This window comes from Leptosomus discolor, chromosome 11, assembly GCF_034619465.1.
Source record: "Leptosomus discolor isolate bLepDis1 chromosome 11, bLepDis1.hap2, whole genome shotgun sequence".
Taxonomy (NCBI): domain Eukaryota; kingdom Metazoa; phylum Chordata; class Aves; order Leptosomiformes; family Leptosomidae; genus Leptosomus; species Leptosomus discolor.
Window position 1 is genome coordinate 10,750,481 of NC_141401.1, and position 17,840 is coordinate 10,768,320.

Here is a 17,840-nt window from a genome sequence, read left to right on the forward strand (position 1 = left end):
GGCATAAGTAATTCTATATGCATTTTTCTCCACACAGACACGTTACCATTTTGATTATCAGACCAAATTACTTAGCATAAACTTCTCCTGGTAAGTACTATGAAATACGCTTGCAGGGCTATATTTTTCTAATAGCCCTGGGCTCACAAATATATGGTAACATAAGAGTAGAGGCTTTCTTTAGAAAACAAGAATAAAGGCCCAAATTAATTTTCAACTTACTTGAGACCATTCCATTGCCACCCATTTAGGACAATCAAAGAGATTGCAGGTTTGAATGACTTTGGGCTTAGGGGCATACATGCATTTCCATTCTTCCACTTGCAATATCTCTCCATGAATGGTCTCCTCTACACACACAAAACTTCTCCTCTGAATACCACCTCCACAAGAAACTGAACATGCAGTCCAAGGGTTATGTTCCCACCTGGAAAAAGAACTCACATATATTAAAAATAAGGCTAATTTTTATTCCACTATCTTCTATTAAAAGTGTAAAATACTGAATCCAACCTTAATGTCATTAAAAATCAGCGATAGTTTGGTTGCTGGATTCTTACCACACACTGAATATAAATACATTGAATTACAGAGCTACCATGCATTTTTCCAGGCTTAAATTCATGTGCAAAATGAGAAGAAAGAACTATAAATCAAAGTACATTTTCCAAAGGAACTGAAAAACTTATTCTCATACCTGAGTTAAAGACCCTAAATATACTGAGTTTGATTACTGTATTGATTTTACTTGCAAATAGTCTAAATCATCTAAATAGAATATTTTTCACAGTTAGTTTACATGGTCACATATACTCTTATTACCGTTGTTGGACACTGAGAAGCATATGTATTTGAGATTTTATGAAGTCCAAAGATAAAGACTGATCTGGTTGTGCTGACTGAGGGTGTTATTACCCACAGTTGCTCATCACTGCTCGCATCATGCAGACTGCCCTTAAAAAAATCCGTTCATGAAGGAATTTTTATGGGAACTCTAATACTTGCTTTGTGTAAACCCAGCCTTTTCACTTCAAACTGTCCTCATCCATAAGGACTGCGAACAAATTAAATTGTGACAGGTATCATTTGGCTGGTCATCACTGCAGTTCTGCAAGAGTTTTCCACCCTCATTAAAATGCTGTTGAATGACTTTGTATTCACACTTTCCAACTTGCTTCAAGCAAAAGGCAGCTGCTCATCCACTTCAGCTGCTTCAGCTAACCTAGGTGATTTCTCCTGAAGCAGGGTGATGCACAGATTAAGAACTCACATTGCCCTGTCAACCATCTGAAGTGAGAATTACATGGAGGTTTTTAGCTTACAAACTCTGTTTCATTTATCACTTGGTCATAGCACGAATGTACATTTAACCAATCACTTCTCAGCAAAAACTAACTTCAATAAAGTCCTGCTCCTGTCATGTTTAGAGATAACAAGCTTCTATCAAAGCATGTGTCTACAGGTTCCACTGACCCCTATGCAATTTTTCCTCATCCTTCACCTCCTCTCTGTTGCTTTCATTCCACCACCCACCCAAATCAAAGCTAAACCCCTGGAAATGATTGAGTCCTGTAGCACATCTTACGGTTCATCAACATCTTGTCAGTTTAAAACTTATCCCTATTACCAGTGAAGGGGCTCAGAAAGGATCATGAAAAAATTATATCCATTATGAACAATAGACTCAGCAAGTACTACAATATCCCACCAAAATCAATTCATCAGGAGTAACTCAGCTATCATAAAGGAAGTCATAATCTCAGAGCAGATGAAGCAAAGGCCTATAAATCAAAGGTAAATTTAAGTAATTATTACCCACTTTCTATGATACAGCAGGTAAATCAAGGACACTTCCTATTTTAAGCAATTCATTAAACTGCCTACAAAAACATATTCATCATGCTTAAGCTCAACAAAAGAATGAGTATGAAACATACAGCAAGCCATGGAACATTAACCAGAGAGTATATATATACACTCAAAAGCATTCAGAATGAAGCTGTATGCCCAGATACTGATATCATATCTCAAGTACAAAATACATTTGAAGAGCAGCAGTTACACTTTTCTTTGACCTACTTGAATGGCCAGCATTGACTCATTTTCTTCAAAAAATTCAGGAACTAAAAAGCAATTAACTGTTCAGTGAATTAGCAGCTCATGGATTTATACATATAAGGCTCACTGTACTATATGTAATACTAGCCTCGCAAGTGTTTATAGCATGAAGTTTTATAGTTGTTTTTCTTTATCTCATCAGTTTCAAACACACTCCAGATCCCATACTCCCATAAGCATTTTCAAGATGGAGTGAGGTCTATGGCTACTGGGGAAAAGGGGGGTCTTGGGCAAGCAGTCAAGGAGATACTTTCCAGAACCCACAGCTGTCAAGGGATCCTCAACAGTCCAACAAGTCTGAAATAAATGGAGGCTTTCCAAAAGCTTTAAAAGAAAATTTTCATCCTGGGAAATTTTTCTATTTATTTCAAAAGAATCCTCCATCTGTAAAAATATTTCAGTGGGGCATTTACAACTCTAGCCACAGGAGAACTCTTTCAAGATCTTGTGGTGCGCACCATGACTTTCCCACAACTTCCTCGTGTGAATGGGAAAGTAGTGGTAAACACCACAGGACTGCAAAGCAGCCCTCCACATGGCCCTTGTGTTATGTAGGAGGTGTGATGTATGACTGCTGGTCAAGGTGAAGGAGTCTGTACAGTCCTGCGTATCTACAGTACTTTGGTATTCTGCTGCTTTGCAAGAACAGTCTCAAGTTAGCATGTAAGAAACACACAAGAAAAGAAAAAGCAAAAAGAAAAGGTGGAAGAAGCCCCAGTAGAACTGGCACAGAGTAATGCATCGCAGTTACTTGACAGGCAACAGCACAGAGAAAATACATCCTGCCACACTGAAGCAAGACTTGCATCCGTGCTGGACCAGATTTGCCTCATGATGCAGGTATACAGGCTAGCTGTTTCAGCTGCTGTTTTCTTTCAGAAATTCCAGGAAGAAGAGGTGCTTTTACATCTTCATCGTGTGTGAAACACAGCCTATTTCCTCTCTCTCCTTCCTGCTGGCACCAACTCTGAGCCATGTTTGGCCATCTGATGTCTTACAGTTCTTACTCCTGAGCATCACTCAGGAAGAGCGTGATACCTTCTGACAGGACACACTGAGGTGTCCAACTGAGGTGGGCCTTTGTAGTTCTCAGTGTTTGAAATCAGAGAACCTGCCCATGGCTTTATCACAGACACCACAGTGTCATGCACACGTGCTGAGCACAGAAAGGGGGATTAAATTTCTCTTCCAATTGGTCTCCAAGCCCTGAGCGGTTCAGAAGGTGAAATACTCATGTAAATAAATTGTGCTGAGTTCCAGAGGAGATCTGAAGTACAAAGGAATTGGCAGAAGAAATTGAAGGGGAGAGACACAGAATATGATTATGGAACTTTACACGATAAAGCTGTAGAGGAAAATAATCTCAATCTATGTATGAAAGCCAAAGTACATCACAGGACAGCAGATCCACAACAAGTGTAAATTGCTACAGAAATAAACTATGACATTTATATCAGCTGTAATCAGTAGCTCCACTGAGCCATGTAAGTCTATGATTTCATTCTTATTACTTCATATCTTTACTTCTTTGGAAAAATACACATTATTCATTTCATGACATAATAAAGCAAGGTTCAACTCAGATAAACATGCATCAACTATAATTCTTTACATTAACAGTAAATCTGGCTTAATGCTTTTTAGTCCTAACAATCTTTACAGGATGTCTAAGCCTTCCAGAGAAGTATTAAATTCTTGTGATTGATTCAGGTAAGAAAAAAAATGCAACAAATTGTCCTCTGAGTACATAATTTTAAGCAATAAACATTCAGAATTCAGCAAGTCGGTATCTTTAAAGTGACATGTCAGCGTTGATGTCAATAAACAGAGCATAGGTCTAAAGAAGAGCAAAATAATGAGACCTTTCAAGGGAAAAAGAATTTCTAGAGTCCTGCAACATAAGAAGACCTGTTCTAGGAAAGAATATATTCGTTGCATACCTCTTCAAGATAAAAACCTTTCAAGACAAGAATTCGTACATGCATTCTAAAGGAGATAGTTTTCTCAGCAGTACAGCAGGAAAAGGCTTAGGGGGACAACACTTCCCTTTAAAGTCTTCCATGTTGATATTTTCAAGAAGAGCCTATTAATCTCTTACTGTTAAGCTAATCATCCAGATCACGCTGGAATAAATCACAAGCTTCAAAAATGTGTACAGGATTGTTATAAACTTGCTCTCCTGTACAGCAAAAAAACAGAAGATGTTCCATGATCTTAGCACTCAAATAGGGTATTTGCAGTGAAAATTGTGCTAATGCTGACCCATCTGCTGTCCTGATTATACATACCGAGGAAGTGGCTGGAAGTGATCATAGGGCATGATTTCTTTAAATCCGTCACTGTCAACAAAATAAATATTGCTTCATTATTTCTCATACCCAAGACTGTACGTCAAGTACATACTTTTACATGACCATGCTTAAAGTAAGCAATTCCCAACAAGAAATGAGGGAATCTTACGTTCATTAAACATTAGCCTTGTGGCAAACAATGACTCATATAATCTTACCACTTCTGCACAGATAGAAATGTATTCACCACACAGTTTCTCCACTTCATACCATCAAAAAAATATTAAATGAGCAAGCCTTCAGCAGAGAAATTTATTACCAGCAATCCTTTAGGACTGTGCTACTTTATAAACAAGAAAATAGTTACATACCTGTATCTGTACCAAAGACCACCAAGGAACATGAGTGGCAGTGAAATAAATGCATCACAGGAGTAATCCTAGATAGGTCCTGAATGGTGCTTAGGACCCTTCTAGAGCTGTTTATTTGAGCTGCACAGTATACAGCAGGCATAAAGCCTTACTTTCAATGCTAAGATACAGTATTATATCCAGTAGTACTTCCCTTTTTCTGCCTTTAAATTGAATATGCAAGGAAAAATATAATTACGCCCTTTCTTTCCCTAATTTTCCCATTCCAGCTTTGCAACATTTGGCACCCTTTGCCATTAAGCATTACTGAAGTTTTACCACTCTATATAACGATCAACTCTCCAGGAAAAAAACTTGAAAGTCTGCACATCTACAACTGTTAGGGGTCACTATCAACGATTATGTTCAACCGGAATGAAAGGAAATGGACAGTTTAGCTATAGGAAATGAAACCCATTGAGAGTGTTTCCTTTTCTTCTTGCATATAACTCTAGCTTGGCCAGCTGGCATATTAGTGTGAGGTTCTGGGACTTGATACTGTGATGTTATTTTAAGATTCTTTAGCACAGCCAGGAAACCTCACCAGACAATCCAAAAGTTAGTTTGAAATACTGTAGTGCAATTCAATACAATTTATGTATACTACAGCCTTTATAATTTGGCAATAATATTCTGTAGTATTTGTACCACAAGTATATTTATTTTGAACGATTTTTTTTTTTTAATTCTTAGTATAAAATAACAACACCCTCCCCAAAAGTTAATCATTGTCAACTCTACAGTATAAATGAAGAATGAAATTTTTACAGGAAGCAGATGAATAAATCAAGTTAAACTATGTGCAAAACTTGCATGCTGACTAAGAACTGGAGCTACAGTCTGTCTAATGAGAAATCCTGAATGGCTGCATCAATAAATCCAAATGCAGGCAAACAACCTGTCCTCCTCACACAACCTCACAAAATCCTTGTACTAGTGCTATACCACTCAGCAAAAGAGATAAAGGAGAATTAGCCCTTGAACAGACAAATGAATATTTACAATACCTCTGTATAAAGCAGTCTCTTATTCTGCAATACTGAAGAAGTGCCACAAATTTATTGGCAATGGTGCCAGATATCAGCCTTTAACACAAGCAATAATCAACCAAGATTAAGTAGCCATAAAGATGAAAAGAACTGAAATTAAGTGAATACGATTGCTTGTTCCTTAGTAACTGACTATACCATACACTTACATTTATTTGTCATACAAACCTAGAAGGGCAGGGATCCATGTTGCATTCTTTTAGCTTGGGCTTTGGTTTCTTATTTTCTGGATAGTAATGACAATAGTGGTCAGGAACAACACGTTTCAGACGAATATCCACACATTCAGCTGAATTAAGCTGATAACCTAATGCAGAAGCAAAGTTAAATTTTGGTAATGGCCATTCATTGAAGCAGCCTTATTCCCAGCCATGCCCACCCCCCCCCCAATAATGTGCTGCCCATTGAATTAATTTCCTGTGTTACCCTTCTTTGGTTTGCTTTTAAATGAGGAAACACGACACAGGAACATGCAGGACCAGATCTTCACTTAAGGCAATTCAGCATAACAACTATCTTAACACCAGATGAGAGTCTGCCATGTTATTCTAATAATATTCTAAGTTATCACTCTCATGCATAATGACACTTTAAATCAGCCAAGAGACATAGAAATGAAGCCATTTTTATGTGATCCAGGAATACACACACTGGAGCAGCTCACCTGTCACAGAGGCAATATGGTTCTACTACACATTCCACAACTTATAACTGTCCTACTGCCCTCCACCAAGGAGGAGTTACCATGTATGTTAGAGAGCTGTATTACACGGTCATGTATGCTAAAAAAAATAAATACTTAAAACAAAGCCAGAGGAATTGAAGATGAGATCCAAAAACATTGCTAAGTTAAACTGTAGAAAACCAAGAAATAGTTTCAAGAACATTCCTAGTTGAAGAGCCAACAAAAGAAAACTTGAAGTAAATACTTGGTGAAAAAAAAAAAATAATCTGTGTGGAGACTGGTTACAAGAAGGGATCTGAGTTTTATAAACCACTAGGTTGTTTTTTTGGCTAAGAAAAAAAAGACTTATTCAAAAAAGCTGACTTGGACTTAAACTGAGGAGAGGAGGAGGATGTTCTGGTATGCACAAAGAAAAAAAAGCTTGAAACCACAAGAATTAAAATCTAAATAGAGTAAAAAACGAACAGCACAAGTTCTAGCGTCTACTGAAAATGCATAGTATCGTATATCAATGGCTTCATTTGTGTGTCTCTTGGCTGATTCAGAGTGTCATCACGCATGAGAGTGATAACGATAAAGAAGAACTAAGCATTTCCAGTGCTCAAAGCATATATGTTCCAGTTCTTGTAAGTACTGAAATGGCCCAAAAGATATGCCACTTGCAAACAAGATAAATACAATTTTTAAATATTCTTGCTCATTCAAACCTGACTGTGCTTTCTGAGATGCCCGTCACACTCCCCCTTCCCACGCATGGTGATTACAGAATTAAAAGTAGAAGCAGCATCCAAGTGAGAAATGGTGGTGCACTGATTCCAAGTCTCTGTTGTGAGGAACTTTTTCTTTTACTGCCAGTAAAGATGCCAAACAGACAATCTGGATACTAAATCTGCTTTAAGATAACAGGCTAAAGCCAGGCAGCTGCAATACAACTTCCCTGCATGCCTCAGTAATACGCCATTCTTAATGCTGCTACTTTCATGGGTGAGCAGTAGCTTAGTTTCTGTGCTTCAGTTACTGGCATCAAGAATGTCAAGCCCTGTTGATAAAGGTACAAGTCTCATACTATAGACGTGCAGCTACAAAGTAGGGCATTGAAAACCCTGGCTAATTTCAAAGACATTGACATGTAGCTATGATTTTTGAACCGTAACACCAGTCTGAACAAGGCTGGATTTGAGCCAATAACTTTGAAGGTAAATAAGTCCCTTGAGTTATCCAGTGTTTACAGGCAGTCCTCAAAAACAACTGTGATGCTCTACACTTCTTTCCTTGTCAGATAGGTTAGGGAAAAGTTCATAAACACAGTGCGATAGAATCATCATAGGATACATAGTGCCAGTCACAGTTCCAGCAAGAATCACACTTCCTGAGGCCAAGTATCTTATAAGATACAGTAGTTTCCTGTGGGACTACATATTATACAAATATACTTTCTGCACTGCAGATTAAAGTGAGGTGCAAGTGCCAAAATGGATGGTCCATCAAACGATCTCCAGAGTCTGCTTGTGCTTTAAACAACTTTCACTCTTTTTACTCATGTCCCAAGTAACTATTTAAACCATATTTGTACTTTCCAAGAAAATCACTACTCCAGTATCACTAGTATCCCAGGTTTTTTTTTCAGGTGACCTGGGTAGTGTTAGCTGAACTGAAATAGTTATCTACAATGTCAAACACTCCTCCTACCATAATGTCACACTTTTTGTAGAACCAGACATGACAAGGAGTGGGCTGGGCTGGAGGAGCAGTAGCAGAGGTGAGCTGCACTTCACCTAACCGTTCTGTAAACTGTAGTGTTTAAACCAGGAGTAGACACTATGGCACACCACTTGCTGCTCTAACAACCATCAGGAGTAAGTGTCTAAGATAGGACAGCCAAAGGTATTGATAGTAGCCATTCTTTAAATTCTATTTACTTAGTCTGCTTTCTGTGTAACTAATTTCTAAACTGAATGTTCTAAAACTCTCTCTTGTGTCTACTACTGTGGACAGAAATACTTTCTTCCTTCATCTCTTGAGTATCCTTATTTTAAAATCTCATTGTATTCCTTTGTTTACTTTCCCAAAATGTCCTTTATGAATTATCATTTTCCACTTTGAATGTCATATCTTTATTTCTTAGTCAAAGTTCTTACTCAATCACTCCTTAAGGAAGAATATGACTTCCAGTAATATAAGGTATAAAAAAACCTATGCTCACACTAACTTAACCTGCTACTCTGTCACTTATTTTTCTGAAGAACCACCAGTGTGCAAAGAAACACAAATATTTAACCAATAAAAATGCTGAACGAAGGTTGTAAATCAGCCACTTGTAATCCTCAGCTGGAAACACTGCTGAAGAACTGCCATTACTCACCTCCTCCGCATGTCACTGTGCAGGGGAAGAACTCTGTCTGTCTCCACTGATGACTGATGGGTTGATAGAAAAAGAACTGAACCACGCTCTCTTTTGATCCAGAGTACCTGGTCTGAAGAAATTTTCATTACATGTGTGTAATGTACTCCACTGTTCATGTCATTTCAAAATATAATTTACATACAATAGCAGTGCAGAGAGTAATATGACAGGCATAAAACTTCTAGAAAGTCTAGAGTAACAATTAAATCGAAGTTTCCAACAGTCAAACACTTGTATGTTCCTTTGGTTTTCAAATTATTCAAAGTATTAATGTGACTACTTGATCATCCACCCTTGATTGGCAAAGTTCCTGACTGTATTCTTCCGTCCTATTTCTTTGTTAGCAAAATTTTTAAAACTTGTTGGAGAGGGAAGTCTGTAGTTGATCTAAGCGCACTGGTTCGTATTCAGGCAAGTCTAACTGCACATGTGATACTGGAGATGCAAATGAAAAACTATTGAAAGTCTATTTCTACAACATGACAGATAAAGCCAAGTGGTGTGATAATACAGAAACAGCTGTCATTTCCAATGGAAAACTGTATGACTTTCTTCCTTTGGCAGTCAAATATTGGTATTTTTCTACATATAAATATCTGCACGTATGATGAAAGCCATTTTTTATGTGGTCTGGGTAGAAAAGAAACTTAAAAGAATTAGCAATGGTCAGTGGCTGCATTAGCCATGCCTGAGATCCTGGGGTGCTGCTGGAAGGTTCAGTAGGTGGCAGTCTTCAGTTGGATTAACACCAAGCTACTGCACAGGATCACACTGTTATTCTTTCAGTAATATTTAAAACAAAAGTCCTGGCCATCTTTACCATTAAAGATCCTGTGGTACTTTCCACCACAGCAAAGACATTAATCATGTAACGTTTTAATTTGTTTGAATATAGTTAGTGTAAATTACCTCTGGACTGTAATTAGGATTCCTTATTTGCTAGCTAAAAGATTTGGTTGTATTACTACAACCTGATGGACAGCGATCTACTCTGTTGCACATACATGCAATATCTTTGTAGATTTGTACGTACACACATCCCACCTTGATAATGAAATCCGCTTTAAGAGGTCCCTGGGTCTTTATGATTTCCCTGTCTGTGTTCTTCTGAAATTCAACAGTTGTATTTTCTACAATAAATGTTCCAGGAGCACTGAAACTGTGCTCTCCCTTGTCTCCTTGCAGTGTCTTTGACTCTATAACTAAAGAAGAAACATGCAATTAGTTAACTTAAACAGGATATTTTTTATTTTCAAGGAAGTCAGAAAGTAACATTTACAACTTTGCCTTGCAAGTAACAGCCATATATGTGCATTAAAAAACCACACAGAACACCTGCGAGAACATTAGCTGCCTCAGATTATAGGCTGATATGTAATTTCACGACACGTCAGCACAGGAATATTTGCCTGAACGTACTATTCTTTCATACCAGAAGTGCTTCTGAGAAGGTTTTTCCTACACCAAGTGCTCTGTACAGTTATACAGCAATAGATTCAGCAGGACAAGCTGAAAGAAACTCAAAACAGATACAGCATCAATATACAGAAAAACAACTTATACTTCCATGCAGCTCAAAAACCTTAGCAATTGCAGCAGTCTTCAGAGAAGCTTGAATGGTGTCAAACTCACTAAACACTCACCTCAATACCTGCATCACTCTACCCATTCCAGAGGTCATTAACTCAACTTTGAATATTTCCCATGTGAGCAAAAGGCTTGGTCAGGAGGTGGGTGGCTGCACCACTGCTGCAGGGATGTCCCTTTCTCAGAACAGGTGGTGATGAAAACCCTCTTTGAGCTGTTCTGCACTCCTTGGAAACAGATTAAACTAACAGCCCACAACTTCCAGAGGACAAATGAAGCATTTCAGGATTGAGTCACTTCCAGAAAACTGACTGAACTGTAAGTGGACAAAGCTAAAGGAAGATATTCCTAATGAAGGCAGCATTTGAGGCTCTGCATAATAGAACATATAAGCACAGCAGGATGCATGACTTGAAATACACTGGTCTGGTTACAACCTATCAGAGCACTGCATGAGAAAGGCATGAACCTCAGACGAGCTCAAGGCTAAAAGGAACCTTTTGATGAGCTGTAAATACCCTCTTTCTCCAACTACCTTGTCTTTTTTGGTACTTTAAGCAGAGTCACCTAATTCAGGCTAGCTAATTTAGGTTAAGAGCATCTGATTTTACCTGCACCGAAAACAAACTCTGAATGCTGTTTTCTTTCCTAAGACATTTTAAAATACAAACTCATTCTGGAGCACTCCCAACAGAGAGTGAAGAAATTCTAGAAGTAATTAACTTCCTTGAAAAGGTACTAACGTTATCCCAAGCTTCTAAGCATTAGGTTACACTATGCTCATGGGTATTACAAAGATGGCTGGAATATAACATGGTATAACATGGCTGGAAGGAAGTTTAAAGAAGGATACATTTCTAGGAAATCACTTTATATTGATCATAGGGAAGGAATCTAGTGGTGAATCAAATGTACTTTGGCAAAGAGAAAAAAAATGTATCTCTGGGAATCAAAGTGCCTCATTGTCAAACAAATTTGCATTAGGAACAAATAGATATAAATAAATCGCAGAAAAAGCAACAAGTATTTAGGCAATTACTACATATTTCTGTTTGTCACTTTTATGGAAGTTTTCTCTCCTTACTGCATCGTAAAATAACCTTTTAAATATCTGGAACTCAGCATTCTTGGATTAAGCTTCTGCAAGCCTTGACCCCAAACTTACACTGCTTAACAGTAAGTATTCATGCATGGTGCCTATTATTCTGTCATTTTGTTGAATAAGAGTCAAATCAGCAAACCTCAAGTACTTCCAGCTCCACATAAAGTCAGTAGGATCCTCAGGAGTACAGGACTCCTTTGAAATTAATGGTTAAGATTTCAAAGCAAGACATCTGTCTGTTGCAAAAAGACGCTAAAGATGCTAATTTGGTGACCTGAGCTGCATTACTTTACAGTCTTGATGCTAATTTTCTTAATAAAAAAATAATTTTTATGTTTTTCTAAGCACAAACCAAGAATACTGTTCAGCAACGAACAACACGTTGACTCACTGAGGGTACATTTATGTTAGAGCTTCACTAGATCTGTATCCAAATTATGCATTTATTTGCAAGATCCAGCTATATAGTGATGGCCTGTATCTCTGGAGGTCATGTCAGTGAAGCCTAGAACAGCTGCTCAGATTTCCCCAGAAGTGTGTTACACAGGGAGATGAAGAGCTATTCCACAGCACAACAGATAACCTCTGATGCAGTATATTCCTGCTCAGTAGTATCTAGTGCTTGACATCACAGGCTCCTAAACCAGAGTGAAACCAAGTGCCTAATGTATGTAACATACATAACATCATAATTCTTATGAGGGAGCCATTCCCCCCAGAAAACCTACTTTATTGATTTCAGAGCAGTAACTGGAAACAAAGGCTTCACCAACTGGCTTATAGGCAATGTTTAGAAAAGAATTCACCAAGCATTTATTTCTTTTGCGGGGTCCTGTAATCCTGGAGAGGTCAGAAGTTTGACTTCAGGAGTAAGCTTCTCCATCTTAAGTTATGGGAACATTTCCTTGAGAGGTCTTTAGGACTCCAGATGTGCAGAGTTGTAAGGACAGGGAACTCTCTTGAGTGCTCACCTGTTTCTGTCCTAACAAGACAATCACTGGTGCCAAAGACCTGTAACTGTCTGTCTTCCCTTACCTTGATACAAAGAACGTTTTTCCTGTGGAAATGCCTTGCCCAGCTGCAGATGGAAGACCCACCGCAAAAGCTTCCCATACTCTTAGAGGCAGGCAGGAGCAGGGCAGCGTGGCATGGGGAACCCACTGCAGCTACCTCACTGTGTAGAGATGCATGGAAGAATTCCCTGGAAAATAGTTCCTGCTCCCTATGCAAAAAAGATCAAATCATGCTGCTACCAAAAGCTCTTTATTTTCCATGCCATTCATTTGGAGATAGCACAATACAGAGGCTCAAAATAAAACATGAGTCCTTTTCAAAATGCAAGCAATGTTGTCTTCCTCTTAGCATCTGCCAAAAGACAAAGCAGTGCACAGATGTGTAGCTAAACATTGTCAAATAATGCAAATCATTGCAAGCAGAGAAGAATTTGACAAAAAGGGAAAAAAGAGCTTCAGTCCTTTTAGTGAAGTTTAACCTCTCTAAGTTCGTGACCTCAGTTATCTAGCATTAGCCACTTGTAAAAATATTAGCTTCTGGTTTTCCTGTTTCTTCTGCTGGAAGATTAATTTCAGGGAACTTTCAGTCTTTGTTTTTATTCTAATGCTCTTAAAACAACTGCTAGAAAAGCCATAAGATATTCCAAATAAAAACCAAAACCAACACAACGAAACCTTTTATTCATAACAATTTTTTTAACTAATTATTTGGTTATTTTCCACCAAATCACTCACAAAACCCAAGCAGGCAGAAGTACATAAGGGACCTATTTGTAAAAAAGCCAAAGCAACACCTTTACTCTCCGACGAATTTGTTGCCAGTCTTAAAGCGTCCATACACACAAACAAATTGCTTATTCTCACCAGCTACAAATGCAGTCTTTCCTAAAACACTAAGCTGCTGATGGTAAAACAACGTTCAGAGCATTTATTCGTTTCAAATCTGTTATGTGCTACATCTCCAACCACATTTCCATTTTTGATTAATCCAGCAGCTGTGTTTCCCTGGAACAAGAGCAGATCATAAAGCCCAGGATGAAGCATAAAGGAACACAAAGGGAAAAGTGCCAGACACTCCATAGTGCAAGTGTTCGCTATTGCTGCTGACTTTTCTTGAAGAGCAAATATATACTGGCAACAGGAGGCGGTATGAAATGCTACGATCAGTAGTCCCTATTCCACCTGTTAAATTCAACTCCTTACAAGCCAGAAAGAACGTCTCTGACAAATGGAGCCTGTAATTATGGGTGATTATTTTTTAAATTCTGCCTTTAATTATACCTGCATACCCACATCGAAGTCAATGAAGTTGCAGACCAAAGATCACTCCAAATTTTCTGTTAAGTGACAAACACCCACAAACAGTCAGAAAGGCAGACAAGCAAATTGTCCCAAAGCACACCCCCTAGAACACTGGATCTTCAAGATCCATCTATGAAGCCAGAAGCAATTTCCACCTCCCTCCCCACGACAGCTCTCACTTTTTTTTCCACCTCTGTCATTTTAATTTTAGGTAACAAATGTCTAAATCCTCACAGACTTGCAAACAGATGTGGGGGAAGTGGTTAAATGAGCATTTCACAATTCTCATCGAGCTAGAGAACTAGCTAACAAAGGTGATGCCAAGCCACAGCTTCTTTATGGAACCACCCTGGGTAGGAAGCCAGGAGCACTCTGTACTTAGTTACCGAGTTGCTGCTGCATTCCTCAGGAGCTTTCCAGAAATCCCCCAGGAGCCACTGAATCTAGTACTTTTTCCTCATGCGAAGCTGAAACAACAACTTCCTTCTGCAGAACTACTTAAGAAAGACCAAGAGCCCTGACCTGAACTGGTCAGGATCACTCTTTCACACATCCCTTGCAACAGTTTTACACAAATATGATTTATTTCAAGATAAGTTCAGCTTTGTACATTGTTGATACTGGTGTTGTATCTAGAAGTTGTTGTCACTCTGGAGCTGCTCTAAAGTGGAAGTCTTTATTCAACTTTTTCTTTTAAAGAAAATGACAATATATTCTTCAAAGCAAACAAATAGACGAGCAATTTTCAAATAAAATAAATTTCTGTCTTCTATGTACATATCTCAGAGCAGTAGAAGTCCTTTTTACTTCTATGATTCAGACTAAGTCTTCCACTTCTACTGTTAAAAAAACGCTCAAAATATTAAATGTATGGTTTATTTCATTCCTTGTTATGACAATCCCATTTACCATTGCAATGATTAGTTCTTTGTAAAAGTAAAGTAGGCCTATGGGTAAAGAAATTACCATAGATACTATCATCAGCCTTATAGAAAATATTAGGAAATAAATGTCTAACAGAATAGCAACCTGTTTGTCATAGATGGTATGTAATGACCAGAAGTATTACAACGAAACAGGACTTGTGTAGTTCATGGATTTTGTTTACCACAACTCATTTTTACCTAGATTAATTTTCTTTGAACACTGCTCACTGATCAAGTGTGACTTCAACTGGCCTATCAACACTATCTCAGACCCTTCAACAGAAGTCTGGTGCTGGATTATACGGGCGCTATTGATACCACACGCAACTCTTTGAAAGTAATTTTGATGTAATTGCATGTGGTTTAAGCGCATACAGTATTTTAGAATTCTTATATAAGAATTACTTGGTTTAAATAAATTTTAAAACCACCAGTATGTACACTGTTTTACCAAGTGAGCTTCCAGTGTTCTGTAGGACTATCTCCAGGCTGGATATTACAGATGGGAAGAGGAATCACAGTCATGATCTTACCCATATTCCCAAAGTTTGGGTGAGTTCAGACACAATGTTCTGTTTTTATCTTCTGCCTATGAATAAATACATAAAACAGCTCAGTCATACCAAGGTGTGCTGGTCCTTTTAGGGTAATTCTCACACTGCGACTCCCATGTGGTACAGCAATCACGGTTTCTTCCCCTAGGAAAATTAAAGAACTGTTTTAGAAGTTATCTTGCATCAGGGAATTTGCACATCACATAACTAGACTGAAAACTGTCAAATGTGTCTAAGAAAATATTTAACAGGTTTCAAAATTTTTCTATTAAAAATAAACATATGTTATTAAGTACAGTACACTGAGCCTGTTTGCTATGCTATGTGACTATTAAGACCTACTAAAGGACTTGTAAATCTTCCCTGGTATTGGAAAATTATTTGTTATTAACAAAAACAACTGAAATGTCAGTAGTGTATTAGGAACATATTTACACTCTGTTGTCCTAGTTTTATTTCCTAACCACTGAATTGACATAAGGAATCTGCTAAGTAGTACTTCCCCCTTACAAAAATCTGCAGCTGTTCAGTCTTACTTTGCCCACACCTCATTTCCTGCTGCAGGTCACAACTGTAATAAGTGGCAGGACTTACAGGAAATAAATCATCTACTTAACACCAACCCTTAACCAATTACAGATCAGTTAAGAGCAAATATATATTACCTATAATGTATATGTTATAACAGAGTGTCTGCATCTAACTTACCATATAAGATCATTCCTTCCAGTAAGAGCGTCAATTTAAAGTTAACCATAAACCAAACCAGCCCCGAACAGGACACATCAATACAAAACAGCTTTTGGCTGCCTGAATGGCCTCTTCATATATAAATGTACAACACACTTACTTCAGTACATTTTACAAAGGCAGAAAGTTATTACCTTCCATTTCAAATGTAAGAAATCTGCGATTTCCCAAGAAAACTGAGTTAACAGTCTATTGATTTGAGCCTGTCATGCCAACAGGAGCGGTGCTCTCAGAAACGGGTATGCACAGTGCATGACAAGGATAGCCACAAAAGGATGAGAGAAGTGTCCAAGCAACAAAGTACCAACGTGCTGTCTCCTGTTTCCATCACAGCCCAGCTGCAAATCTTCTTTGAGGCAGGACTTGCAAACACGGGTCCATGGCACATACACCCCACAGAGGGTGCTCTGTTCAGCAATGGCATTAACATATACCTATGGGCTGGGGTAGAGGAAGTTCATTTTTGCAAATTCAAAAAGTAACGTGAGTTGAAGGTCAGTGATACACTGGCTCCAGAATTACTCATACAATATTTAGAGGAAAAATATTTGAGTTTAGTTTTACCTAAAAAATGATTGAAGAATGTTTCTTTCCACTTTAAACCAGACCCTTTTACAGTAGATGCTAAATTATCAGCTTCTGGTTTACATCTCCTTAACATAAGTATGAAATCCTGCCAAATGTTCAGGATAGTTCAAGCAAATACTGCAATTATTTTTTTCTGAAATAAACACCTTCTTACGTTACAGTTTTTATATCGCCAATTTCTAGGAAGGTCATTTAAATATAACAATTTATTTTGGATGTAATAAAATATGATCTTTATTAATTTCATACTTCAGTATTCCACCAGAGTGCAAAATACTACAGTAAGAACAATGATACAGTTAAGGAGCCCTGGAAAAAACATTAACTACTGAACCACTTAATATCTTTTTGCATCTTGGTTTTTCATCAGGCGCATTGCTAAAGATAGCCAGAAGTTAGTGGATGTGTATATCTTTAAAGTAAGGAAATAACTCCTGAATTCATGTGCTCTACAGTATTTGAGAGAAAGCAGGTTTGAGGGGCCCATCTGTCCCTACTTTGTCAGGAATTGTATCCCGTCTTGAAAAACAACCAGCAGCTACAGCACAAAACCTCAAATAAGAGTCCGATTAGGACCAGTTCTGAATACATGCAACTGCTGTTTTGAAGTGGAACCAAGGGCACCCCACGCTGAATGGACGAGGCCCAGATTTGCAGATGTGCAGAGATGTGTAGGACTGCTCCTCTTGAGAACAACCAGGGTCCTTCTGATGTGCTTCCTCCACCTCCTTACAGCAAGCTCCCCTCGCCTCAGCAGGCCTTGTTGATCCCTTTTCAGGATGCTTCACATTCCTTTAGCAGTACTACAGACATTCCACCCTCACCGAAGCACTCTCTGATATGGTCCAAAGGTCTCATGGGGGTGCTAAATTTGGTGTTTCTCTGCGGCAGAGACAATATTACCAGAAAGTATTTTATTTGCATTAGAGGAGATGACTGAATTCACCACCACAGCAATGTTCAACCTCTGCAGCCCTGCAGATCTGTCAAGAAGTCCGACAGCAGAAGATTCTTGTAACCTGACTGAGATAATTATGACCTAGGGCAGTCCTTCCATGAGA

The 17,840-nt window shown here is 38.3% G+C and overlaps 1 protein-coding gene across 1 annotated transcript in view; it reads right to left on the reverse strand.

The window, feature by feature from the left end:
• ADAMTSL3 (ADAMTS like 3) overlaps nucleotides 1–17,840 on the reverse strand; it is a 184,306-nt gene that overhangs the window by 51,347 nt on the left and 115,119 nt on the right. The window contains exons 7-12 of the mRNA XM_086471487.1: nucleotides 15,511–15,585; nucleotides 10,002–10,159; nucleotides 8,916–9,027; nucleotides 6,037–6,175; nucleotides 4,407–4,457; nucleotides 223–427 (exon numbers count right to left, since the gene is read on the reverse strand). Coding sequence (XP_086327613.1) covers nucleotides 223–427; nucleotides 4,407–4,457; nucleotides 6,037–6,175; nucleotides 8,916–9,027; nucleotides 10,002–10,159; nucleotides 15,511–15,585 — 740 coding nt within the window. The remainder of the gene's footprint in view (nucleotides 1–222; nucleotides 428–4,406; nucleotides 4,458–6,036; nucleotides 6,176–8,915; nucleotides 9,028–10,001; nucleotides 10,160–15,510; nucleotides 15,586–17,840) is intronic.